We start from the raw sequence: 16,198 nt of genomic DNA, 5'->3' as shown, positions 1-16,198 counted from the left end.
GTTGCCTTCACCACATATGTATCACAGTACGATATGATACATATGTGTCACATCACCAGGTAGAGCGGATATCATGAGGTCATCCACCAATCAGAATGGGCTCTAGAGTTAATCCACCTTAAACTGTGTGTTTAAAGCTGAGATGAAGTCTGGAGCCAAAAGTTTGCTCAAGTAGTTGTAGTAGTCTCTGCTTCCACCTGAAGCAGACCTCAGCACTGACTCCAAGGATCTGGATCTGAGCAAAGAGACCCTCATTCAGATTCCTGAGCTGGAGCTCAGTTGGCTAATTGATGAGAAGGAGATGAAGATCTACCTGCTGGAAGAGGAGAACGGAGCCCTGACGGTGGAGGCAGAGCAGCTGAGAATTCATCTGACTGATGTGACGGAGGAGAAGATGGGTCTAATTGTCGACCTGTCTTCAGCAGGGAAACAAGAATGGGATGCTGAGAAGAAAATCCAGCAGTTAGAGGCAGCTCTCAAGGCAGCGACAGAGAAGAGGAAGGAGACTGAGACCTGCCTGGTAAGACAGGTGGAGGAAACCTGCAGGATGAAAACTGCACTGGTCCAGACCATAATGAGCCTGGAACAGTCTGGATGCCAGTGGGAGGAGGACAGGTCCCGTCTCCTGACTGAGCAGCTGCAGGAAACCTCCAGCCTTTAAGCAGCCATGGTCCAGGCTCAGCAAGACCTGGACCAGGAGAGGCTCCAGTGGCAAAAAGAAAAGACCTGCCTGCTGGAGTCTCTGAGGAGCATGAAGCAGACTTTAGAGGACAAGGAGCAAGCGAGAGGAAGATGTGAGGAGGAACTGGTGGGTAAATGAATCCATCTGGAGAGTCAGATGAAGGAGAAGCCCAAGAAGAAATCTCTTCGGCAATCCACAGTTTACCCACCAAAACAAAGTGCACTACACCACTGGCTGCTGCTGTTCACCTGAATTATCACTCTGTCAATTTCAGAAAAGTTTTACTGACAACAAGAGTTTCAGAATAAAAGCACAAACATTTCAAATGGTTTTAAAGCATCTCACGGTAATTCATTATTTAACCCGTAGAGCTCATTTAGGGATTATTAACCCGTGTCAGAAATAGTATGACATGCCTCATTTGTTACTGTAAGGGCAAATCAGCGATCATGTGCAGGCGGTGCTCTTGTTCTGAAGGGCACAAGCCGGAAATGTGGTGGCCGTTAGCGGAAGCGAAGCTGCTGGAGACTCTGACCCACAACTAAGGAATTATCTGTACGCAGGACATCACGACAACCGGAGGAGAGACACAGCGACGTGAACGTGGAGGTGAAAGGTAATAAACACACATTTACTCCGTGTGACTGTTCATGAAGATAGATAATAATGCTGTTCTCCTGGTAGCAGCCACATAAACAGAGTTCAGCGCACTTTAGTAAACACTAACCTCTCACTTTAACCTGTTAGCCTCTAAACAACAGTGAGGCTCCACAGACAGATTCAGCCTTGAACTCTGCTCTGCTCTGATATCAGCCGCACTACAAAGGTCACTGTGGATGAGAAATAATCTGTGAGCACTTGATTCACTTTGTTTCGATTAATGTTCAGTAACTCTGCTGTAGCGTCATCATCCTTGAACCTCCATACACAGGAGGGTGGTAGAAGAGGGAGGTTCAGGAAGATGTGCCAACATCTGGATCAAGGATTATACCCAAGAGCCAATTTGTGGTACAGTCAGCAGGAACCATACGACATCAGACAGACAATACAAAGAAAAATTACACTAAGTTACATCATATTGACGTTCTGACCCATGACTTCTCAGCACTTATTATTACATATTACATAAGTTCTCAGTAGTCATTATGCCATTATTACATGGATTATATACCCAGTACTCATTACAGTACATCCTTGAATCTCTGTGAAGAGCTGAGTGATGAGGTTACATCATTGGTCGGCTGGAGAGTCAACAGCGTTGTTCTGTGAGCAAGAAGTTGGGCTAATAAGATAAGACATTTAGTGACTTTTCCGGGAGCTTTGGCTGCTTCCCATTGAAAGCAGTTGTTTACAGTGGTTCAGCAACAGTTTCTAACTACATCCTGTCACACATGAACAAACACAGTCTGGACAGATAGGTTTTGACCTGGTTTAACTACCGTATTTTCCGCACTATAGGGCGAACTGTCAATGAATGGTCTATTTTCGAACTTTTTTCATATATAAAGCGCACCGGACTATAAGGCGCATTAAGCGAAACAAGACAGTCAGATAAGTCAAACTTTATTAAACGCGTTCACAATAACTCTCAACATTGTTCAGTTGTAACACGTAAAAAAAACCACAGTCTGATACCGCTAAATCAAACGTTAGCGTATTCACAATAACTCCTTATAGGTCCTTATACACACACACTGTAATATTATGGTGCAGCACAGTATGTATTACTCCGCGACGCTCCTGACTACGATAGCATTAATGCTGCAAGCGGTGCGGCTTTTACCAAAGTCGTACTAAAACATTTTGACAGAGCGCCGTGAGCGCCGTGTACCACACCAAATCGCTTCGAGGTCAGTAAACACAACCTGAATTAATCCATATATAAGGCGCTCCGGATTATAAGGCGCACTGTCGTTTTTTGAGAAAATTAAAGGTTTTTAAGTGCGCCTTATAGTCCGGAAAATACGGTAGGTCAAAGGACAGACCCTCTGTGTATTTTATAAGCGTCACAGTTACATCACAGTTGTGTCCTCTGTGATGAAACCATCTTTGAGTGTAAACGGTACAGACAGTATTTGTAGTTTAGAGAATTACTATCACACAATTAATGATTTATGAGTTATGATGAATAAATTAGTCAGCAACGGCTGTAATTAAAGATGGAAAAACCTGTGGTGCGACTGAAACCTCTGCTTCCATCAGCTTGTTTGGACACTGTAAGTTATTCAAAACTATGGTGGGATATGAAAATGATCAGTCGCTCAGGTCTGACACATGCCATCACTCTTGAAAACATATTTACTCCACACGTTAGTCCAGTCCTATCTCCTAATCCTGATGTTCTCTCTTGTGTCTTCTCAGAGACCAAAGTGCCTTAGGACCCTGCAGGGAAACCTCTTCAAACACAAAGATGACGGACCATCTCGTGGCTGACCTCCCCAGCGGCCCCCTGGATATCTACAGGAAGAAAGCCTCTTTCAACTGGAAGGACATGCTCCTCTTCCTGGAAGGAGAGGAAATACTGGCATTCAAGGTAACGCCAGGTTCAGGATCTGTAACTTCAGCAACGGTTATGTTGCAGTTTTATGCTAAAATCATTTAAATTCATTTTTATATAGACCTATAAGGGTATATGTAAGTAATTACTGCTTTGCTGGTACAGTGCATTTATTTCCAGCTGTGACACTTCAACTCCTTTAAGTGCTTCACCTTAAACTGCCCCTCCCATACTACTATTTTGGCTCCTGTGTCGTCTGAATGTTCCTCTTCATCTTCCTCTTCCTCTTCTCTGCTGCAGCATCACGTGTTCAGGACATTGGAGAACGACCCTCTGTTTGCTCGTCGGCCTGGTGAGGACGTCCCCATGGAGACAATGAGGGAGCTGACCTTCCTCAGGTGCAGTAACATCATCTGTGTTTCCTCATCTACACACTGTTCATGGAGAAACAAACCTAAAGCTTCAGGTGAAAATCCGCAGGGTGAAGCAGCTCTTCCGCTACAACTTCATCACAAATGAGGAGACGATGGCCAACCCCTGGAAGACGGTGGTCCTCAGTGACTGTCTGGGCACGTACGACTGGGCCATGTCCGCCAAGTTCTTCCTCAACAAAGGGGTGAGTGATCACGGGGGGGGGGGGGGCAGTGGTGGGAGGTGCAGAATGAAACACTGGACAGGACTGTAGACGTGTTTGTCTCAGTTCAGTAAAAGATGTTTTCTCTTGTAGATGTTTGGAGCAACTGTGGCCAACTCAGGATCAGGGAGACACAGAACATATGTAGAGAACACTGAGAACATGACGGTAAGAGACCAGCCATGGGATTAATGAAGCACTGCTCACTGCTCTAATCTACACCTGTCTGTATCTACACCTGTCTGTCTGTTTCTACACCTGTCTGTATCTACACCTGTCTGTATCTACACCTGTCTGTAACTACACCTGTCTGTTTCAACACCTGTCTGTATCTACACCTGTCTGTTTCTACACCTGTTTGTTTCTACACCTGTCTGTAACTCCACCAGTCTGTATCTACACCGGTCTGTATCTACACCTGTCTGTAACTCCACCAGTCTGTATCTACACCTGTCTGTAACTACACCTGTCTGTAACTACATCTGTCTGTCTGTATCTACATGTGTCTGTTTCTACACCTGTCTGTCTGTAACGACACCTGTCTGTCTGTATCTACACCTGTCTGTAACTACACCTGTCTGTAACGACACCTGTCTGTATCTCCGTAGACGTTTGGCTGCTTTGCTCTGACTGAACTGAGCCACGGCAGCAACACCAGAGCCATGAGGACCACAGCCACATATGACCCCTCCACCAAGGTCGGCACACACACTCACACACACACACACACACACACACACACACACACACACACACACACACACACACACACACACACACACACACACATCAAATATCTGAAGATGGAGTTTGTCTTACAGTTTATATTTGTAATATTAATAGATTATTGTACTGTGACCAGCTGCTGACCTCTGGTGACCCCTCACAGTCTGAATCTTCCCTCTCAGGTTGTTTTATTTTGAAATTTCTAGAGGCTTAAAGATGTTAAATTAAGAAGCTTCACTTAGAGAAGGAGAAATGTGTTTCCTCTGATTTTTACCCCCCTCATGAGGAGGTCCTGACCCCCACGACAGAGACCACCGAACAGGTCAACCTCTGTGTTATTGGTAAACTAAAGATGACCTGCGAGCCAGTGGGAGGAGCCACTGCTTTAGACCATCAGTGACACAGTACATCTATTGTAGTGAAATAAATGAAACGCTGCTGCAGACAGTCGACCTCTCTTCAGTTACAGAGTCTGGTCCTCAGACCCTCAGCAGCTGGACTCTGCTGGACTCTAACACAATGAAGTGTTGCTGAACCAGGACTCAGGACTCTGCTCTGACTTTGACCTTCCTTTCTGCAGGAGTTCGTGATCAACTGTCCGGACTTTGAAGCTGCCAAGTTCTGGGTGGGGAACCTTGGTAAGACCGCCACCCACGCCGTGGTGTTCGCTCAGCTCTACACACCTGACCAGGTGTGCCACGGCCTGCACTCCTTCGTCGTCCCGGTGAGACTCTGACCTTTGACCCCTGACCAGCTGGTTACATCATGAGACGATCTTATCTGATGTGATGCGATGTCACACAGCTACACCTCAGAAACTTACCCACGAGTCTCTGCAGCTTCATCACGTTTCACTGTTTAAACCAGAAATAATTAATTTTTTTAAGAAAATAATTTTGAGCTCACGACTGAAAATCAGAAACATGTGAAACAGGTTCAGTGTTTGATACCTGAAACCATTTAAACAGGACCTTCATTTTAACACTAACACACCTGAAAACACACATCACATGACCATACAGTACACTGAGCATGTGCGAGCCTGGGTAAACAGGAACTAGTTGGTTAGTTTCAGTAAATCCTCTGAAGATGGAACAGCAAAGACAGATGGAGGAGGAAACAGTGAAGAAGAGATGAGTTTAAACCTGAAACAGTAGAAGAAGAGATGAGTTCAAAACTAAAACGTAGAAGAAGAGATGAGTTTGTGAGCTGCTGAAAGGTCAGCTGGTAGGAGGTCAAGGTTTCCCTCAGGAGAAGACTGTCTCAGACTAAATGAATCACTGCATCAGAACCAAACATCAAAATAAAAGACACTGAACACTAAGAGCAAACACTGACCTGAGGTACTGTAATCACAGAAACCAAACCAGAGGTGTCTGAGTGTAGACCACGACTGAGTGTGACTGACTGAGGGACAGATAAATGTTTATAATGATCGTACTGGCACAGGATGGTTGTGTTGAATCTGACCTCTGTGCTGCAGGTCAGAGACCCCAGGACCCTGCTGGCTCTGCCCGGTGTGCTGGTGGGAGACATTGGGAAGAAGCTGGGCCAGAATGGACTGGATAATGGGTAAGATGGAACCAGGATAAGACTGTGGAGCAGAGACAGAGGTGTGACTGTGACACTGTGACTTTAAAACAGAGACTGTGTCCTACAGAAAGAGACGATGCCTCTGAAGGAAGGAAAACATGTTAATGTTCATCATTTTGTGTTGGTACTAAAACACAACAGCAGCTCTAATGTTAAAACTACAACAAACAGGTTCTATAAATCCAGCAGCAGAGACCTGGTCCTGTCCTCCAGCAGCTGAACAGACAAGATCCTGAAGACAGTCTGGACTCTGATGGTCTGGACTCTTGGTCTGGTCTCTGACAGTTTGGTCTCTGGGTCTGGACTGTGACAGTCTGGTCTCTGGGTCTGTTCCCTGACAGTCTGGACTCTGATGGTCTAAACTCTGATGGTCTGGACTCTAGTTTGATCTCTGGGTATGGTCCTTGACAGTCTGGACTCTGGTCTGGTCTCTGGGTCTGGTCTCTGGGTGAGGACTCTGACGGTCTGGACTCTGGTCTGGTCTCTGGTGTGGTTCAGAGGACTCTGACAGTCTGGACTCTGGTCTGGTCTCTGGTCTGGTTCAGAGGACTCTGACGGTCTGGACTCTGGTCTGGACTCTGGTCTGGTTCAGAGGACTCTGACAGCACCTGTAAACATGATTTTAAATTTTTAAGCATGTTTCAGGTAAAACATGAGAATAAAGTGACGCGCTGTCACTTTAAATGTCAGGTAGAAAATCTGTTTATAAAAACTATTAATTTAAAGTAAATAAATAAATAAATATTATAATAATATATATAATATATATGATAATAAATCTCAGTCACAGATTTTCTTTAAAATAGGCTGGTTCACTGGTCTTGTTTCTGCAGCTCAAAGTGACAGACGTGTAAATGAACTGACTGTAGATAAATAAGTGTGTTATCATTAGATTCTGGCTTTAATAACCTGTTTGACTCTTATTGTTATTCTTATATTGTTTCTATACTTATCTAAAGTCTTCATGGGGGAACCTGTCCCATGATGCACCTGTTGACCTTTCAGAATAAAACTGACTGATACATTTTCTTCTGCTTGAGTTACTCTGTAGTTCCTGCTGTTGTGTCTAACAGATGATCTTTGTCTTCTCACCTTCAGCTTTGCTTTGTTCCACAACGTGAGGATCCCCCGGGAGAATCTGCTGAACAAGACAGGAGACGTCACACCTGACGGACGCTACCTGACACCGTTCAAGGTCAGTCTGAGTTCTACTGGAAGTAAGACCAGAACTCCAGTGAGGGTCTGGCTCTGGTGGTCCAGGTGGGATCTGGACTCAGGGAGTCATATCTGAAGAGTAATTCAGGTTTCCAGTATTTTGTGTTGTGCACCTCTCAGACCTCAGGACAGCTGAGCATGATCACATGATGAGCTGGTGCCAGGTGGAGGTGAAACAACATGTTTCATTATCCTGGGCTGGGTCTGTAGCCTGACTCTGAGTCTGGTTCATGTATGAAACACGCAGCACTGATGGGGGCAGGGAGTCTGTCTGTGAGTCCAGGAGAGTCTGTAGTTCTGAAGGGTCTCAGAGAGAGATCACAGCTGCAGGAGGCTCTGAGGGGAAAACCTGGAAGCTGCACCTTTCACACTGTACTCAGGAGAGTGGGTGGCACCTTCACAGCTAGTTGTCAGTCTGGTGACATATAAAAGGTGAGAAGGTGAAATATTTTGTCCTGTTGGACTTCAGAGTGCAGGACATGACTGGACTTATGGACACAGTTCGTACCAGTGTAAAATCTTTGGTCGACACTATTTCAATTCGAACCACTCGTATCCTGTCTCCACCTGTCTGCAGGACACTGTCTCCCCCTGTCTGCAGGACAGAGACTCTTCTGGTTCAGGTGTCTGAATCAGTCAAATCAATCTGGTGTCGTCCAGAGTTTCTGTGTTTTTGTTGAGTTTTCCTCTGTAACAGTAACAGAGAGAGAGTAGATGTGAGGAATGTGTCTGATTCAATACCGAAGACTGACATTCACTTGAGTTCAATTCAGTTCACTGTAATTCACTTAACTTTAATTCATCCATCCATTATCTTAGTGGTTTATCTGTACAGGGTTGTGGGGGGTGGGGTGGGGGGACAGGACAGCTACTTCAAACAAACATCCCACCAAGCTGAGTAAATGACATCAGGCGGTTAACACCTGGACACACCTGGGCACACAGTTCTTCACTGTATTAAACAGTATATTATAAATATATTCTTGTATCCTGTCGTCTCTCCTCCAGGACCCCAACAAGCGTTTCGGGGCCTCTCTGGGGGCCCTGTCAGGGGGCAGGGTGTCCATCACCAGGATGGCTCTGGTCAATCTGAAGCTGGCTCTGGTTGTGGCTGTCCGCTTCTCAGCCACCAGGAGACAGTTTGGACCCAAAGACACAGAGGAGATCCCAGTGCTGGAGTACCAGCTACAGGTCAGACTCCTGGGACAGATCACAGAGACGATAACATGTAGATGTGAACACACAGTGAATATCACAGAGACAGTTTGTGTCTTTGTTTTCATTTTACAAACACTGGACGAGAACATGTCAGAAATACACAACCAGAGCAACAGTGAAATAACACAAATAAAAAACACAAAGCCTCACATAGCTCCAACTTTTTCCCTGTTTACACCTGACAACACTTCCCATGATTCCACACTCCTTCTGTTATTATTGTTTTGATTGACAGAGGCAGAAAATCACTGTGTTTAAAGACCTGTGCTTTGGTACAGTTAACATGGAAAATAAATACAGGTGTTGAATGTAAACCTCCAGGTAATTCATTCACCAACATGACCTAAACATGTGAAAAATAAAGCCTACAATAATAAATAAATTATTGTCAACTATAATCAATGTTAATTGCACACCAGTGGAATAATGTGAACAAAGACTTGATCCTGAACATGACAGCAGGTCGACCTGGAGGAAGTGTAACTGTGATGAAACACACTCATCAAACAGCTGAGTCTCTGACAGAGGCCTGCTGTACAGAAAGCTCACTGACTGTTGAAGGTGACCCTCCCTGATGTTTTTATTCTGCCAATAGGGGGCAGAATAAAAACATCTGTGCACATGTGTCATGTTGTAGTGTGGATGTTGACATCAGTGTGTTGTGTGTTGTGATGTTGCAGCAGTGGCGTCTGATCCCGTACCTGGCTGCAGCGTACGCTCTGGAACACTTCTCCAAATCCATCTTCATGAACTTTGTGGAGTTTCAGATCGGACAGATGGTGAGAGACAACAGTGACAGACAGGTGAGTGTGTGAGTGTGTGTGTGTGTGTGAGTGATCCTGCTGTGTAAACCTGAACCTCCAGAGTGTCACAGTCCAGACCTGAGTCTTGGCTCTTTAACGTAGGATCAGTTATATTATCTGTAAGAACTGAAGGAGGGTTGAAGTGTCTAGATACTTATATTCTGGTCTGTGTGTGTCTTTGTGTGTGTGTGTGTGTGTGTGTGTCTCTGTGTGTGTGTCCCAGGCAGAGATGGGTAAGGAGATCCACGCCATAGGCTGCTCCAGTAAACCCCTGGGGTCCTGGACCGCTCAGAGGGGGATCCAGGAGTGTAGGGAGGCCTGTGGAGGACACGGATACCTGGCCAGTCAGTCACACACACACACACACACACACACACGCACACATTTTCTATAGCTTTCTATAGAAGATACTCACTAACATGATGTACACAAACACACAGTGGCTCAATCTCTCTCTCTCTCTCTCTCTCTCTCTCTCAGTGAACAGACTGGGGAACCTGCGTGACGACAACGATCCAAACTGCACATATGAAGGAGACAACAACGTGTTGCTGCAGCAGACCAGTAACTACCTGCTCAGCTGGCTGCAGGCCAAGCTGCACGGTCAGTCCTCTGTGACATCACTGGTGGTGGTGGTGGTGGTGGTGGTGGTGGTGGTGGGGGGGGGGGGGGGGGGGGGGGGGGGGGTGAACAGAACTTGGACATTATAAGGCTGATTGATGATCGACATGATGTTCTCTGATGGTGCGGAGGAGGAGGAGGAGGAGGAGGAGGAGGAGGAGGCAGTGAAGATGGACAGTTTGACTTCAGTGTATCAGCAGGAGGTCTCAGAAACCCTCAGCTCAGTCTGCAGGTCTGATCAGAGTTAATATATATAGGAGAGGAAAAATACAAGACAAACATTTTTAAATGAACAGGGACTGTACAGACTGTCAGTCTGTAAACTGTTGTCTGGTCTGGTTTCAGATGGAGTACGGATTGAGTCTCCTCTTCACACTGTGGACTTCCTGGATGACTTCAACAGGATCCTGGGAACCAAGTTCACAGCTACAACGATGGAGGAGTGTATGGACCCTGCAGGTAGTCCAGTACTTCATCTGGTCCAGATCAGACCAAGACCAAACTGTCCCTCAACAGATCAAACCTTCATAGGAACCACAGGCACAGGAGGAGGGGACATTTAACAGTGTCGCACACTGATCTGGGGACAGAGAACAGATCTGACATGAAGGGTCTGGAGAGTCAGGAACCTCCTCTTTAACACTCTGACTTCAGGCTCCTCCCACAGGTTACACAGGGCTCTCTGATTGGTTCTAATCTTTACACATCACGGACTCAAGATCACATGTCTCACTCTAATCAATATTCTCTATTGACAACATATCAGAGCAGATATTGATGACATGAACCAGAGGAGGTTTTCAAACTGAGTCAGCAGGAAACCTGTTCAGGTTTCAGGAGAAGCAGGTGAAACATGATGAAAGTGAAACCTGTGAAGTGAAGATGAGGAGATGAAGGTTTGACACTCACTAACAGGTGAATGTTCTCAGTCAGATGAGAGGTTTCCACGGAGAGAGGAGACCATGTGTCTCATCAGGACACTGTGCTCAGTGTTTGATTTATAGACACTCTGTTATTAGCTGCCACTGGTTGTTCTGATTGATTTTATTATGCAGTATAGAGTTATATGTTTTTTCCAGTTTATCTGAACTGGGTCAGTGCAGCTCCTGGACGCCAGCAGAGGGCGACGGTTTCACACAGCTCGTCACTGTTAACGACCTTTTTTATTTAATGGTTGAAATATAGTCTGACAGACAGAATCACCTTTAGTTCTGAGACGTTTAGGCCTGTGGTAAATATTCATATTTAAAACAATCAAATTAAACATTTAGCAGCTAAAGTAGTTCAACCAGATCACCAGGCTCTCATTCATACAATAAAACACCCCCAGGACCTTAAAGTTTTCACCTTCATCACTGACTTTAGCCAACGTGTGTTCACATCGTACTGTCTCTGACACAGACTCTGCAGAGAAGGTGCTTTTCTATAATCTGAGGTTCACTCTGGCAGCCCTGATGACCCCTGCCCTCATCACTGCACCCTAATCACCCCCCAACCTCATCACTTCAAAGTCATATTTTGATATATTGGACAGTTCTGTTTGGTCCTCAGTAAACTCAGTCATCGACCCCCCCACTTCCCTGTGTTCCAGTACTTTTCCCCAAACTGTGTAAACAGGTTTACACTGACAAACGGACTGTAAAATGTTCCTATCTCTCTCTGACATTTCCAGCATGATTTACTGGTCATTAAACACATCGTGTGGAGTTTAGGAGAAATAAAGCCTGTGTATTATCTTATACTGAGACATTTGCCCTCAGCCTCATTCATACATTTCTCTGCGTGACATAATTTAACCTCATCACCAACATCACACCTCAGGTCCCTCTGATTTACACACATGGAGATACCAACGACCTAATCTTCCTGTGTGTGTCCTCCTGTGTGTCCTCCTGTGTGTGTGTCCTCCTGTGTGTCCTCAGTGCCTCTGGCAGCCTACAGGTGGCTGGTGTGTTTCCTGTTGGTGGAGAGTCAGAGGAGACTGGAGCAGCAGAGAGCGTCAGGCAAGGAGGAGTTTGAGGCCCGCAACGACAGCCAGGTGAGACACACACACACACACACACACACACACACACACACACACACACATACTGTTTACCAGGTGGACTCAGTCAGGTTCAAGACTCACCTCAGATCATTAAAGTGAACAGGAAACAGCTGATCACAGTCTGGAGCCACAGTGACTTTCAGAAATGAGAGATTTTTGTGTGTGTGTGTGTCTGTGTCTGTGTGTGTGTGTGTGTGTGTGTGTGTGTTCAGGTGTACTACTGCCGGTCTCTGGCCATCGCCTACATCGAACACGACTGCCTCCGGAGGTTTCATGAGCAGACAACAGACCAGGACACTCCAGCTGGTCTCAGACCAGTCCTGAGGAGGCTGTGTGCTCTGTTTGGTCTGTGGAGCCTCAGCAGCCACATGTCCACACTGTACCAGGGTCAGTTCTGTTCTGCTCACGACTCTGAGGACACACTCACTGTGCAGGTGTCTGTAACAGCTCTGCTTCTTTCCAGGTAACTACCTGAGTGGGCGGGAACCTGCAGAGCTGGTCCAGATGTCCATTCTGTCTCTCTGCTCCCAGGTACAGGAACACCTGTCTCTGTCCTCACATCTGTCTCCGTCTCCACATCTGTCTCAGTCCTCACACCTTTCTCTGTCCACACACCTGTCTGAGTCTTTATACCTGTCTCTGTCTTCACATCTGTCTCAGTCTTCACATCTGTATTCATATCTGTCTGAGTCCTCAAATCTGTCTCTGTCTCCACATCTGTCTCAGTCTTTGTCCATTTTCCTCTCAGACCAGTGATTTTTAGGCAGAAACACTGAGAATCTCTGTCAACATTTAATCCAGTTCCTTGAATGAAAAAACATGAATGAACCAGATTTCATTTCACTGTGTGAATCCCAGTATGAAGAACTGGTGCTGGAACCACAGCTCAGTCCAGAGTCAGTCCAGAATCAGACTGGAGTCAGTCCAGAGTCAGTCCAGAGTCAGACCAGAGTCAGACCAGAGTCAGTCCAGAGTCAGACTAGAGTCAGACCAGAGTCAGTCCAGAGTCAGTCCAGAGTCAGACCCATGAGTCTTTAGACTGGACCTGAGAACAACCTCCATGAACTACAGAGTTTCCTTTGTGTTTTTCCTTCAAAACAGAGAATGTAGTAGTTAAATGAAGTATTAGTGATGCAGATAACACAATATTGTATATTGTGTATTTCTAAGTATTACTATAGTGTGTTATCAGCTCTGTCCTCATGAAGCTGAGTGATGAGGAGGCTCAGGTCGATGCAGCTCTCTGATCTGATCTGATCTGTGTTTCTCCTGCAGCTCAAAGATGATGCAGTGTCACTGGTGGATGTTCTCGCACCAACTGATTTCATGCTCAACTCACCTGTTGGATATGCTGATGGACAGGTGAGGACACACACACACACACACACACACACACACACACAGAGCTTCAATACACCTCAGTAAGAATGTCATTCAGTTCAATTTACGAACCTTTATTTGTTCCCAGTGGCAATAAAACAGCACATACAGTAGATATTAAAAACACACAAAATTCACAAAAAACACACAACCAGAGCAAGACAAACTGCAGACATGAAGAAAAACAACAAGGGGAAAACAACAATGACATGAGGAAACAACAATGGTGCAAAACAGTGATATTATGTGATATTATAATGAGAACGACAGTAACATGGAGAATGACATCACCGGTGCAAATACAACTGTTCACATTAATAAATAACTCACTCACTGACTGGACACACTTATATAAAAAAATTAGTTGTCACCCAAGGTGAGCCAAAAACCCTGTGCGGGGCTTTCTCATTGGCTGCAGAGACAGGGACAGAGTCAGAGACAGAGGCAGGGACAAAGTTGAGGATTAAGGATTTAAAATCAAATCTATGACATCATCAGTTGTGTCACTCAGTGCAGTGATATAAAACATGTGACCATGAATGTGACTCACAGACCAACAGGTGAAGTTCACTGAGCCATGTAGACCTGTATCTGACTCTGTAGCTGAGCCCCGGGTCCCTGACTGGATCCTGGGTCACACACTGGATCCTCTCACATCATCAGGATCTGGTTCCAGTATTTTAGCAGAATCTGGATCAGGATGTTCTCATCAACAGGGAACACTGGTTAAAACCATCTCTCTGTTCTCAGCTCTACAAGAACCTGTGGTCCACAGTGCTGCAGGGCAACCAGGTCCTGGACCGACCCTCCTGGTGGAAAGAGTTCTGCTCAGACAAACCTGTGGTTGGATCCCTCCGCCCAAAACTGTAGAACCCAGACTCTCTGCAGGAGAACCAGGACCTGTGTCCAGACTCTCTGCATCAGCTCAGAAACTGAGTGAACACATGAACATGTCATGTCCATGTGTTCACAGTGTCACTCTGAAGACACAGACCAATGGTTGTTCTAGAAGGTTCTCCACAGAGAACCCTGTCATGTGTTCATTATGAAGGGAAGTACGAGGGTCTTCACACACACACCTGCACACAATCAATCATTTTAGCTAATTAGCTAATTACCATGTGCTGATGAGCTGCTTAGAAACTTAGCTGATCACTTGACTGACAGAACATTGATCAGATAATCAATCAATAGTTTAGTTTGTTAATAGTTAAAGTGATTTTCCAGTGAACAGATCGATCAGCTGCTCTGACATTAGATGGCGAGAGAGGACATTTTACATTTTTTTTAAATTTTATCATTTATTGATTATAGTTAATCAATAAAATCATCTGTGGATTAACAGGACATGAGAATCAGTTCACTGTAGGAGCTGAATGATGTGATCATCATTCTTCAACACCTCTGAACCACAGTTACCAGCATGCACCTCTTCAGGAAACGTTGTTTGACGACAGCAGCTCATTAACACTGATGTCTCATCAGATACAGGACTGAAGAGTCTGCTCCTCCTCTCAGGCTGACCTCCTGTCAGCTCTGTGCACATGACTGACTCAAAACTAATGTAGTCATGTGACCTCTGACTCTTTAACATTTATCTGACACAGTGGTTTACAGCTGCTGTGATGACTTGTGTATGTGAAGATCCTTCATCACGTGACTGTGGTCACTACACCTCAACATCCCACATAGGGTGACCATTTCCATAACACCAAAAAGGAGGACATTATGCGGCATATCAATAAATTATTATGGTGTACATAGGACTCTGGTATACTCTCATTTATAGTACAATTGTGAGTGGTTTAAAGATGATGTTTGTGTAGCTGAATAGGCTACACAAACATACAGCGGCCGGACAGGGCATTGAAAATCCGGACTGTCCGGCCTAAAGCCGGACGCCTGGTCACCCTAATCCCACATCACCTCAGAGCCCAGAGCTGATCCTGCTCACCTGTCAATCAAACACATGACCCGCCCACTCAGACTTGACTGACACACTCACCTCATGTGTATGATGAACTGATATTAAACCTCACACTGATTAAACTGCTCTTTGATGTAACCTGTGAGCTCATCAATGACCTCATCATCTCAATAATCAATAATGACAGTAAATATTCATACAAGTGTCTCTACAGGGAAACATGAACATTTTACAGTGTGTGTGTGTTTAATTCTCAGTGTGTCATTTTTATTTACACAATTTTTTTCTTCAAATACAGATTTTTAAATTTTTTTTCTAATGTGAAATGTGTCACAGTTTAATGACTGAAGATTGTGTTTTACTACAGATGATGTTCAGTCTATCACAACACTGGGCGAGTGTTCATGTTAAACAATGTCTGATATCCAGGTGATAACTAGTCCTACTACTAGTCACTAGTTATCAGAACATTCGTGTAAAGGATGATCAGACAGTTTCTTGGTGCAGTTATAAATACACATATTAAATTAATCTACTAATTCGACTGGTTTAATGGTGATAGTCTTTTAAAGGTATGTACACACTGTGTGATTGTGGGTTATCCAGACCGTCATGGTGGTGGTTCTATGTCACAATGTGAGAGAGGTTCAGAGATGGTCAGTATCAGAAATTTAAGATGCCCACGACCTACGTCTACTAACCATCCAATAGGAACGCAGCATGAAACACACAGCAGAGTTGATCTAAATACGGTACTTACCTCCTGCTCTCTTTGGAAAGCTGGCGTCTTCTCCCTTGCCATGCCTGGGTCTTCCTCCTCCTCCTCCTCCTCCTCAGATTTTTTTCCACACTCAT

At 45.1% G+C, this 16,198-nt stretch overlaps 1 protein-coding gene and 1 long non-coding RNA gene across 3 annotated transcripts in view; one reads left to right on the top strand and one right to left on the bottom strand.

Annotated features, from left to right (window-relative positions):
• LOC139621558 (uncharacterized) overlaps positions 1-4,506 on the bottom strand; it is a 292,521-nt gene extending 288,015 nt beyond the window's left edge. The window contains exon 1 of the long non-coding RNA XR_011691020.1: positions 4,388-4,506. This is a non-coding gene — a long non-coding RNA (uncharacterized lncRNA). The remainder of the gene's footprint in view (positions 1-4,387) is intronic.
• Positions 1,173-15,887, top strand: acox3 (acyl-CoA oxidase 3, pristanoyl). Of its 2 annotated transcripts, none has more exons than XM_071478163.1 (19): positions 1,173-1,298; positions 3,044-3,215; positions 3,480-3,577; positions 3,660-3,795; positions 3,907-3,981; positions 4,422-4,511; positions 5,120-5,263; positions 6,023-6,111; positions 7,231-7,327; positions 8,356-8,538; positions 9,246-9,368; positions 9,592-9,712; positions 9,849-9,971; positions 10,335-10,448; positions 11,912-12,027; positions 12,249-12,423; positions 12,500-12,567; positions 13,312-13,398; positions 14,167-15,887. In XM_071478163.1, exons 2-19 carry the CDS (start codon positions 3,093-3,095, stop codon positions 14,284-14,286), a joined length of 2,082 nt encoding a protein of 693 aa, XP_071334264.1. In that variant the 5' UTR covers positions 1,173-1,298; positions 3,044-3,092; the 3' UTR covers positions 14,287-15,887. The 2 variants fall into 2 exon arrangements, with proteins under 2 accessions (XP_071334264.1, XP_071334265.1); XM_071478164.1 differs by lacking the exon at positions 1,173-1,298 and adding an exon at positions 2,768-2,898.
• The last annotated feature ends 311 nt before the right edge of the window (positions 15,888-16,198 follow it).

The sequence above is a fragment of the Trachinotus anak genome, unplaced genomic scaffold (genome assembly GCF_046630095.1).
Source record: "Trachinotus anak isolate AG129_WGS33_773 ecotype Australia unplaced genomic scaffold, CSIRO_AGI_Tana_v1 ptg000005l, whole genome shotgun sequence".
In the NCBI taxonomy this organism is placed as follows: Eukaryota; Metazoa; Chordata; class Actinopteri; order Carangiformes; family Carangidae; genus Trachinotus; species Trachinotus anak.
Note: the sequence above shows the minus strand (reverse complement) of the source record. Positions and strands in the feature narration are given on the sequence as shown.

Excerpts from the sequence above, each read along its gene's own strand:
- acox3 (XM_071478163.1), top strand. The coding sequence starts at position 3,093 with ATGACGGACCATCTCGTGGCTGACCTCCCCAGCGGCCCCCTGGATATC. Across the intron at positions 4,512-5,119 it reads CATATGACCCCTCCACCAAG|GAGTTCGTGATCAACTGTCC; the intron begins GTCGGCACACAC and ends TCCTTTCTGCAG. Across the intron at positions 10,449-11,911 it reads GGAGTGTATGGACCCTGCAG|TGCCTCTGGCAGCCTACAGG; the intron begins GTAGTCCAGTAC and ends GTGTGTCCTCAG.